This window comes from Macrobrachium rosenbergii, chromosome 17 (genome assembly GCF_040412425.1).
Source record: "Macrobrachium rosenbergii isolate ZJJX-2024 chromosome 17, ASM4041242v1, whole genome shotgun sequence".
NCBI classification, from domain to species: Eukaryota; Metazoa; Arthropoda; class Malacostraca; order Decapoda; family Palaemonidae; genus Macrobrachium; species Macrobrachium rosenbergii.
Genome location: NC_089757.1, coordinates 26708662 through 26720764, shown reverse-complemented (window position 1 = coordinate 26720764; position 12103 = coordinate 26708662). Strand labels below are relative to the sequence as shown.

Sequence of the window (12103 nt, the reverse complement as noted above, 5' to 3'; positions counted from 1 at the left end):
TCTACGCCGAGAAACACGTTTCGATTGTGTGACGTAAAAGGCCAACAGGAGGACGGGTGGCAAAATCAGGAATACAACAAGAATGCAACAACATAAATACATTAACAACAAAAACATGCACAAAATAGGGAACCCAACCACTATCAAAATCGGACAAAATTATGTATATCTAATGATATTCGCTATGTACAGTATGTTTATGTATACTATACTGAACACAACCAATACACATGGCCAATATAATCGAGTAAACGTAAAATTTAAGAGAAGATATAAAATCATTAAATGGAGATAAAACACGTGTATCTGAACTGCAGAAGTTACATGCACGGGAATGCATCAATCATTCAAAAAATAAGAGGGCTTTATGTGAGAATGACTAGTACTGTTTTTCTCCGAAACCAGTTCCCCTGTCAGTTGGGCGATGGAAATGGTGTATGTAACAGAGCTTACTTTGTTTATATTTAGTGTTTTTTACTCTAAACCCGTAGGGGGTAATGACGTGAGTGCACCTCATGCGGTGCACTGTAGGCATTACTTCAGGTTCTTTGCAGCATCCCTGCGTCCCCTAGCTGCAACCCCTTTCATTCCTTGTACTGTACCTCCGTTCGTATTCTCTTTCTTCCATCTTATTTTCCAGCCTCTCCTAACACTTGATTCACAGTGCAAATGCGAGGTTTTCCTCCTGTTACACCATTCAGTACTTTCTACTGTCAATTTCCGTTTCAGCGCTGAATGACCTCACAGGTCCCAGCGCTTGGCCTTTGGCCTTAATCCTATATATTCATTTATTCTAAACCCTCACCCTGAAAAAGTCTATCGGCTGGAAAAAAAAAAAAAGTTAAACCTAAAATATTACAATGACCGAAAACAGCCAAAGTTGTCAGCATTCGCAAATGCAAAGCTCAGCACGAATGGACGATTCACACCATCATCAAAATAGAAGACGTCAAAATTATGAGAGAATATGACATAACTTTCTAAAAAAAATAAGAATATGTGACGCTGATAAAACAGGTGGAACAGTATCAAGAAATCGATATCAATTTAAAGGATATATGATAGAAAATCATTTTTTAACAAGGACGAATAAAATATGGAGAAGACTGAAAATATGAAAAACAATAAATCTTGTAAAATCACTTGAAGGAGTTAAAAATTGTTAAGACGCATTTATTGAATAAGTCCGAGGAAATGTCAAAATCATTTTTAAAACATTAAAACCCGCGAGCAGTTCAGTTAACAATACGTGGACGAGTAATCAAAAAGTAACAGTACAATAAAATAAATAAAAATTCCAAATTAATATAAAAAATATAAAATTACTTTTTCAGCAAAATCACGTCATCAATTGGTCTTGAAAAGGAAAAAGTAACATTACAATAAAAAAAATGCCAAGTTATTATAAAAATATAAAATAATTTTTAAGTAAAATCACATCATCACTTCGTCTTGAAAAGGAAAAAGCAACATTACAATAATAATATCTAAAATCACTCTTTTAAGGGAAATCACATCACCACTTGGTCTTAAAAATTTCAAATTCCAAGTTAATAAAGAAAATATAAAATAACTATTTTAAGGGAAACCACATCATCACCTGGTCTTGAAAAGGAAAAAGTAACATCACAATGAAAAATCTAAAATTGCAACTTATTACAAAACATAATTTTTTTAATTCCAAGTTATTAAGAAAATATAAAATAGCTTTTTTAAGGGAAATCACATTATCACTTGGTCTCAAAAATTTAACAATTCCAAATTAATATAAAAAATATAAAATCACATCATCACTTGGTCTTCAAAAGGAAAAAGTAACATCACAATGAAAAATCTAAAGCTCCAGTATATTATAAAACATAAAAAAAAATTTAAGCGAAATCACATCATCACTTGGTCTTGAAAAGGAAAAAGTAACATCACAATAAAAAAAAATAAATTTCGAACTTATTATAAAACATAAAAAAAACTTTTTTAGGCGAAATCACATCATCACCTGGTCTTGAAAAAAAGAAAAAGTGACATCACAATACAAAAATTTAAAATTCGAACTTACTATAAAACATAAAAAAAATTTTTTAAGCGAAATCACATCATCACCTGTCTTGAAAAGGAAGAAGTAACATCACAATACAAAAATTTAAAATTCCAGCGTATTATAAACCAAAAAAAAAAATTCTGTTAAGCGTAATCACATCATCACCTGGTCTTGAAAAGGAAAAAAGTATGCTAACTTTGCAATAAATATATGAAAAAGTATAAAAATCACCTTTTAATCGAAATCACATCATCACCAGGTCTTGAAAGGGAAGCCGGATGCTGCTCCAGACACATAATCTTTAAAAGGTCAAACATCGGCCGAATCCATTTGCATCCGAAGTTCGGCGATAAATCACCTTTGATACTTCGCAAAGCATCCACGGGGGGAAGAGTCGCCCGGATGCTTAATGCAACCACCGGGTAGTCAAGTTTTTGCGCTTGTCGGGTCTTAATAATAATAATAATAATAATAATAATAATAATAATAATAATAATAATAATAATAATAATAACAATAATAATAATAATAATAATAATAATAATACACTTTTAGGTACATCGTTTATCAGTTATAACTGGTAGCGCAAATGTTTTACGTTATAATAATAGTAATAATAATACATTTATAGGCACATAATAATAATAATAATAATACACTTTTAGGTACATCGTTTATCAGTTATAACTGGTAGCGCAAATGTTTTACGTTATAATAATAGTAATAATAATACATTTATAGGCACATAATAATAATAATAATAATACACTTTTAGGTACATCGTTTCTCAGTTATAACTGGTAGCGCAAATGTTTTACGTTATAATAATAGTAATAATAATACATTTATAGGCACATAATAATAATAATAATAATAATAATAATAATAATAATAATAATAATAATAATAATAATAATACACTTATAGGTACATCGTTTATCCGTTATAACTGGTAGCGCAAATTTTGTGTGTTAATAATAATAATAATAATAATAATAATAATAATAATAATAATAATAATAATAATAATAATAATACACCTTTAGGTACATCGTTTATCCGTTATAACTGGTAGCGCAAATGTTTTACGTTATAATAATAATAATAATAATAATAATAATAATAATAATAATAATAATAACAATAATAATAATAATAATAATACACTTATAGGTGCATCGTTATCAGTTACAACTGGTAGCGCAAATTTTTTACGTAATAATAATAATAATAATAATAATAATAATAATAATAATAATAATAATAATACAGGTGCATCGTTTATCAGTTATAACTGGTATCGCAAATGTTTTACGGATGCAAATGGATTCTGGCGATGTTTGACCTTTTAAAGATTATGTGTCTGGAGCATCCGGCTTCCTTTTCAAGACCAGCTGATGATGTGATTTCGATTAATAATAATAATAATAATAATAATAATAATAATAAATAATTAATAATAATAATAATAATAATAATAATTATATGCATTGTGCATCGTTTATCAGGTTTAATTGTTATCGCAAGCATTTTGCGTTTTTATTATTATTATTATTATTATTATTATTATTATTATTATTATTATTATTATTATTACTTTAACGCTTCGCATGTTATCTGTAATTTCACCTGGTACATAAGGCGAATATGCTAATATTTTTAACTTAACAATACATCCTTAATCTTTATTATACTGTATATGTATATATATATATATATATATGTATATATATATATATATATATATATATTTATATTTATATTTATATATACAGTATATTATATTATATATACATACAATATATATATATATATATATATATATATATATATATATATATATATATATATATATATATATATATATATATACATAAAATAGATAGATAACAATTAAATCTCATTACAACCCGTTCGGAAAATCACGATGAAAAGCAGCTCATTTTTAAAATAAAAGATTTTATTTATGGACGGGCAAGGTAAACTCATCTTACGGCTTGTTCAGGTTGCCAAGACCTGTGCATCCATCTCCGAACAGCATAATGTACCAGCTCCTTTGAAATTACCTCTCTCTCTCTCTCTCTCTCTCTCTCTCTCTCTCTCTCTCTCTCTCTCTCTCTCTCTCTCTCAAGAAATTAAAATCTGTTTTATCTTATACTTCGCCAACATATATTTTTTCAGTACTCTCTTTAAACTATTACAAAAATTTTATAATTTCTCTCGTCAATTATAAAAACATATCTCAATCTTTCTCTTTTTACTAACTCCCTCCCTTTTATTTATTATATAGCACTCTCTCTCTCTCTCTCTCTCTCTCTCTCTCTCTCTCTCTCTCTCTCTCTCTCTCTCTCTCTCTATACGTCTTCTTCGTTTTATTCATTTCAGCAATTTACCTCTCTCTCTCTCTCTCTCTCTCTCTCTCTCTCTCTCTCTCTCTCTCTCTCTCTCTCTCTCTAAGCGAAATCAAGATAACTTTCAACTCTGTCAACAACTAACCTTTACACATCTCTCTCACTTTCTCTAAGTCAACAAAATAAAGGAGCCTTTGATTTCTTCTTCATCAGCAATATACCCCCAACCGACAATCTATCACTCTTCCTGTCAACAGGATAAATTCCTTTGATTTCTTAAATCCCCCCGCCTTACCCTTATCTCTCTCTCTCTCTCTCTCTCTCTCTCTCTCTCTCTCTCTCTCTCTCTCTCTCTCTGTGTTACATTTGGTACACAGTATTGAAAACACGCCAAACCTTTCGCAAAACAACCACATGGCTACTTTCTTGATTGAGCATTTTCCTTTGTTTACTTGCCATATGCTGTAAGCTCTCTCTCTCTCTCTCTCTCTCTCTCTCTCTCTCTCTCTCTCTCTCTCTCTCTCTCTCTCTCTCTTACACACACACACACACACACACACACATTCATAAGCGTTCCGTTAAAATAATATTCCGTTATGATTTTCCAAAGATATAAATAAAAAAATATCAGTGGAATGGCACAACAGTTCCACTTTCGATATAACGGATACATTTCCTTAACACAAGAGATTATAATTTAGATGAAGACTTTATGAGCGCTCCTATATCCACAAATAATAATAATAATAATAATAATAATAATAATAATAATAATAATAATAATAATAATAATAAGGTACCGGCATCTAAATCTGGACCTGCCAAATAATCCGATAAACACTTCATTTTACTCATTTATTTATTTATTTATTTATTTATTTATTTTAGCCCATACACCTCATCCACAGATAAAAACAAAAAAGACGGACGCGAGTTATGACATATCCTCAGTGCATGCTTACTGGCGGAGATATAATTACGCACCATCAAAAGCATCTCTAACGCAATATGCATAAAATTAAGGTCTGTCTTTTATCTTCGGTGAGACGCATCTTTTACGTGTCTTAAATCGCAGGGAATCGGACAGATCGGCAAAGCTTTCAAAATGGAAAACAAAATATCATCAGTAAAAGTTCACAATGTTTCTTCTTCTCACGCGAGAATATTTTTCGTTCGTCGGCCAATCAATGAATGGCGTGATTATTATTTTGCTGAATATGGAACGAAAACTAAGACTCCATTCAAAACACCATGACAGTGCAAGATGCTAAGAATTGAGATGATCTAACCGATTTATCCTTTCTTGGTAATTATTCTTTTTATAATTAATTTTTGTTGCAAGTGTAACAATTAGATGGATTACACGTCTGCTTCCATACTAATGGGTGTGTGTACGTAATACGGTCATTCATAAAATATACACATATACAACTATACAGTCACAAACACAAACTTTTCTCTGAAGACTTGCTAGGAAGCCGACGGCTTTATAATTCCAGTGCCGTATATGGTGAAAATAAAAATACAATATGACACACACACATACACACACACGACGCACACACACATATATATAGGCAGTATTTATAATATAATATACATATATACCCGATATATATAGACTGTATATTCTATACCATATATATCAAGGTGCAACATAGATACAACTGGTTATGAGGACAGCTGGGATATTACCAATACTTAAAAGCTAATTTAATCAATATTATTTACCTATTCGACTAACTATAAAACACCCAAGAAAAACGAAAAACCAAAAAACAACAATTATCGCTGAAGAAGCTGTACAGTACAGCTAAATTTAAGGATACTAAACACGCATTAGTATAATAGGATATACCGTCTTTCTATCATTTATCTATCTATCTATCACCACCATCATTATCATTATCATTATTGGTATGCGCCATATTACACACGCAATAGGATCTCTCCACTTTCTTTCATTCTGTGCACTTTCTGGCCGAACTCCTAATTATGGATCGTTACATTTCATCTTCCTCTCTTTTCCGTGAGTTCCACTGGCCTTCCTGGAGGTCTCCGTAATGCTACTTTCAATTCTACTCTTCCCCTTTTCGTCACATGTCCAAACCATCTCGGTCCTCGAGATCATTTTTGTATATGTCTGTTCATTCGTGTATCGTTCATCTATCTGTTTATTTATGAGTGTCTGTTAGTTTGTTTATCCTCTCCTTTTTGACTTTTATATGAATTCTTCTATACTATTGGCTTTACTCCTTTCCTGTTTTTTTTCACCTATGGTCATTCCGTTCTATGTATGTTTGTGTGCCAAGTATATGACATTCCGCTTGTTCTAAATGAATGTGCGTGCATGTTGACAAATAATAATAATAATAATAATAATAATAATAATAATAATAATAATAATAATAATAATAATGTCACTGGAGATATGGAAAACATGGCTTCTTCACAGTAAATAATTTCAACGACATTGGGCTGAAAAGGAAACCCAATCGAAATTAGATTTTCTTGGTACCGAAATCAGCATATTTTTCCAATAATAAAAAAAGTAACTTTCATGAGTTAGCCAATAATAAGAGAATGCAGTGTGCTATTGTTACTCCCGGTTTTTCCGTTTTTCTCTGGAGCCAGCCTCTTCTGAGACGAACATCCAGTTTTAAAACAAATTTAGATACATGTGCTTGCATGCAAGCAACCAGACATATTACTATTATTAACATGACAATAATGATAGTATCACCACCATCACCACAACTATAATTATTGTTTTTATATGTTCCAATAAAACAAGCTAAAAGACGACAGAAACGGGCTAAAAATCTTCCAAAGAATACAATGAGCAAATATTTCATATAATACACACACACACACACACACATATATATATATATATATATATATATATATATATATATATATATATATATATATATATATATATATATATATATATATATATATATATATGCATATATATATATATATATATATATAAATTATATACATATATATATATAATACATACAATATACATATATAATATACGGTATATTTAAAGTGGTCATTTATCCAAAACCGCCCCAAAGGCGCCTCTCGTCAGTGCGTCTGCAATCTGATCTACAAAAATACTTCATAAAGTCTGCGAAAACTTGAGAGCGATTTAGTGAAGAAACAGTTCCAATTCTGCATTTATATAAAACGAAAAAGGAGAAAAAGCGGTGTAGTGACTAAAACTCAAGCATTTTCACGGTATTTATGCACAAATATACTAAGAGAACTATTCCACGCACTTTTATTCAAACTATTTGGCATTGCCAGCGCTGAAACCAAGCTATTTTGTGATATTTGCAGAAAATACGGCCGTGAAACCTGATCGCGGCTCCTAAAATCAACTTATTTGTTGTTGCGATGCTTCAAATCAGCCTATTTAGCTCTATTCAGACTGAAAGATCAGCCTACTGTGAGCTTCGCGGGCCGATTTCACGTTGTTTTCAGGTATATAGTTATGTCACTGAAATATCGCTTGCATTAAGTGGACTAAAAGTAGTTATCTATCTCTGTGTAGACAAAAAAATCAAGCTATTTTGTATTGCACGGGGTGAAAGAAAGTTGCTTAGACGCTGCATCGGCTAAAATCAAGCTGTCTGGCATGATTTTGGCGTTTTTCATTTTATCTTACGAACTGTGCGAAGCAGTGCTCCCGCAAATTCAAGATAGATTTAATTCTATTAAAGGCCCTTAGTTTTAAATTAGGGAGATTCAAAGAAACCAAGGAATTACTCTTAGAAAAATGTTCATATGACAGATTTTGTAAAATATCAGCTGACATTCGCCACTGGAATAAACTTAAAATGAACGAGAAAAAAATTTTTGTTCTCTCTCTCTTTCTCTCTCTCTCTCGCCAGAACTGCATATGCATCGACATAGAGCCCTGCCACTAAAAAAGAATTTTTTAACCAGGCCGATAATCGGATAAGTCCCCCTTCTGCATAGAAACAGTCTTCATTACCGCCCACCAAGGAGGGGTCAAGTCTAAGGCCATTTAGAGGAAGAGAGAGAGAGAGAGAGAGAGAGAGAGAGAGAGAAGAGAGAACGGGGACACGAAGGTCATAGCGGATAGCCGAAGATCCCCCGACGGATACAGCGCTAATCTCAGAAATCATTTGCGGAATCCTCAAACGACAGGCCGAGAGGTCGCGATGGTTTCACCCCAACACCCCTCATTCTACGTTCGGCCTCCTCTACAGAGATATTGGAGTGGGATCGCCGCCGGCGCCTACGGCAGGATGAATCAATGAATTTAGTAGATTAATGTGATAAAACACGGGTAACAGATATTTTAACGAACTTCGCTCCTTGATAGAGCATGAGAATAATCGCTCAGTTGTCTAAGTAGTTTTTGATTTAACGCCAAACATAGATTTTATCGATGTAGTAATAAATAAATTGCTATAAAATCGCTGACAGATTACGGTAAATACCGATGCCGGTATACCAATAAATTTTAGTAACGACTTTTACGTAGTAAATATATTACAAAGTTACAAAGAAATGCACAAGAGACTTGTCGGTACAGCAAAGATTTTTTTTTAATGTATGAACAAATGTATTAGACGCACTATAATCAATATCTCTAAATTATCTAAAGAGCTCTTATTATCCTATAGAAAATTGTTCTCCTTTGAAAGGAGAATTTGCCTGAAATCCTGAACACAAGCGGCACGTGCTTGAGAAAGTTTTCGTGAACGAAAAGCAAGTGCTGAAGAAAAGCTTCGCATTCAAGCAAACCTTAAAAAAATTGGCGCGCACCACACAAGAACTATACAGGTTGCGTACGGTATAGGCTACATCGAAATCCTCCTACCTAATATGAGAAGAAAACTGTCGGAATTCCTATTGCTCTAAGAACTTCTACCTGCAAAAATAATATCGGTGTTTTTCAGGACGTGGTTGAATATCATATAGCTTCTGCAAAGTTTGTACCTAAGGAAACCAAATCTGACGGCAAGCATAATGACTACATTAATGTTTACATACATTCACCCATGTACATATACTGAACAAAATCTCATTCGGTGTCAGCTAAATATAAAAGGACCCTGAATAATAAAACTGCGATATAAATCTTTATAATTATATGTCATAGCCCATATATACACACAGACACATACTATACATAACAAGCCCCTCTCCTATATGAATTGAAGGGCACATAACAAAGGAAAACTATAAAGCTCGGATGATACTTCTATAACTTCAGCCCTGAAAACTAGGGAAACATAAGTTTCAGCCAAAATATATGGTTTTCCTGTAAACTTTCATGGACCCTGAAGTTCAGAGAACCTTGTTAGATTGCAGCAAGGAGAAAAACATGTACGCATAAACCAGAACATGAAACAGTCCCCAGAATTAGTCCAGAAGGAACAGAAGACACTTGCGATCTCAGAAAAAAAAAATTTAAAAAAGAGGCGTTCTGGATATTGATAAAAAAAAGGCTATACCGGAGAAGAGATAACTATCGCAATATGACAACAGGCGGCTCATTTCGAGTTAATAAGTTTGTCAAGTTTATCACAATATTACCGAACACGTGGGGAGCAAATAGATTCGTATTACTGAGGCAAAACAGTGTAATGGATCGCCAAGGAGCCGGTTACAAATCTTTCATGTAAATGTAAATAATGAAATCTTATGGTATTAAATATATAAATGAACATATTTAACAGATTATCGGTAAATAACGCTTGCATAAAAATATCCTAAATAAACAACGGTAACATTAGAATTCCTTCTACAATTAATAACGCATACATTGTACATCTTTTCACACTAGACAGCGCAGAACAGTAAACCCCAGAAACCGTAAATAGTACAACATGAAAATTCTGCAAGAACAAATCATTCAGCGCATCAACATCTCAGCAACTGTTTAAAGGAATAAAAAAAAAAAAATATGACAAAACAATAAAATTCCGGCAACGCCAAATATCGCTCCTCTCCCGGGGCCGTTATTACCACCATCACCATCACCATCATCAACAGAGCCGATCCTTCTGAATCGCGGGCGGGCGGGCGCGCGCGCTGCCATAAATCACGGCCAGACCAACAGTGTTTGTTTGGGCAGAGCTGTTTATATTCCACTACTTCAAAGTCATAACACACCGTAATATATCAATATACGATTTGGGGATCCTCAATAGCTTTCGGCTCAAGGGCCCCGGCCCGAACCGACTCCTTTTTAAGTATATAGCTGTCATTTACAAGAGGTTGTGCATCTCTTTCTCTCTCTCTCTATCTCTCTCTCTCTCTCTCTCTTTCTTTCTTTCTTTCGCTTTCTCTCTTTCGGCTGGTTGGGAGATTTTATAAGCTGAATTACCTAACTACAGGAAACGATGCAATTCGCGATCGTCCATGAAACCTACGATGGTTTACAGTAGATTTAAAGTGGAAACTAAAGACAAGATATATACAAGAACTCGGCGCCTACCCAACCCTTCAAAAACGTCCAAAAACGTTTGGCTCCTGATCCCCTGATAACATTTACTAGATTAGAAACAGCGTGACACTCTACGTATTACGACATCACACCTCCCTGACATGGCGACGATGTCTTTGTCGCCGTCATTCACTTCACACCACGAAAAGCGACGAGACCCCACGAAGGGGGCTGCTCAGGCCACATATGAAATGCCCCCTTCAGTCTAGTCTACTGTCTACCAACCTCGTACCACTAACTATACACTGTAAACGTTGAAGTCTGCTACCTGTCAACGCGATCCGTCCAGATGAAAGAGGAAGGAAAAACAGACAGAGAGAGAGAGACGGATGATAGAAAATGGAAGAGTGGAAAAAACGGGAGGGTGCGATTTTACCTGTGGTGTAGTGGTGGTGAGCCGCCATGTCGTCGGTCTCCTGCACCATGGTGGTCTCGACCGACTCCAGACCGATCACAAACACATATTATTTTCCCCCCGAACAAATTTCCTGTCTCATTTTCTTGGGGGGGAGGGGGTCGCTGTCCCGGCGTCGCCTACGTCCTTCCGGATGGTATCGGGAGGTTTGCAACAATAACAGGGTAAAAAACGAATCCAGTTCCTGTAGAATTCCGGAGGGTGCTACGGCTAATCCTTATTGATCGGGTTACCTCTCTCTCTCTCCATTCGTTTTCTAGGGAATTGAATATGTCTCTTTTACCAGCGGTTTCTAATTTCCTTTGGCCGCGATCGACTGTTTCAAAAACCCGTGAGCGAACCTTTCTTTCCTTTCCGTAAGGTCGGAGTAAAGCTTCCTGGCGTAAAAGAGGTAATTTGTAATTAAAAGAGACTTTTGGTTTCGTATGAGAACGATCGTACCAAACACTTGCGAAGACGAAGAACGAGTGAGTTGCACCAGGCGAGATTCCCGGCGACATGATGCCCCTGTCCTGGGACATCCCCGAGGGCGGTGTCTCGAGATGATGGTAACCAATAGCAACGGGGCTGGGTGGGGTTTGATGGCGCAACAGCCAATGGAAGGTGTGGGAGGGGCCAAGGCGTTCGCTGTGGGCGTGGTTTCCCGAGAGCAGCGAGATGAGGCAGACAAGGATTCAGGAGAGCAAGAGATGGCACTGAACAAGGAACAGAGTTCAAGGAAAGACAGAACGGGATATATGTGCTGATTTCTTCCCAAGAAAATGACACTGCAACGAAGATCTCGCCGTTGATGTACACCA

General features: G+C 34.6%; 1 protein-coding gene across 2 annotated transcripts in view; it reads right to left on the bottom strand.

The window, feature by feature from the left end:
* LOC136847591 (LIM homeobox transcription factor 1-beta-like) overlaps positions 1–11759 on the bottom strand; it is a 103565-nt gene extending 91806 nt beyond the window's left edge. For both annotated transcript variants that reach the window (XM_067119309.1, XM_067119310.1), the window contains exon 1: positions 11265–11759. In XM_067119309.1, the coding sequence (XP_066975410.1) occupies positions 11265–11313 (49 nt within the window). In that variant the 5' untranslated portion in view covers positions 11314–11759. The remainder of the gene's footprint in view (positions 1–11264) is intronic.
* Between the last annotated feature and the right edge of the window lie 344 nt (positions 11760–12103).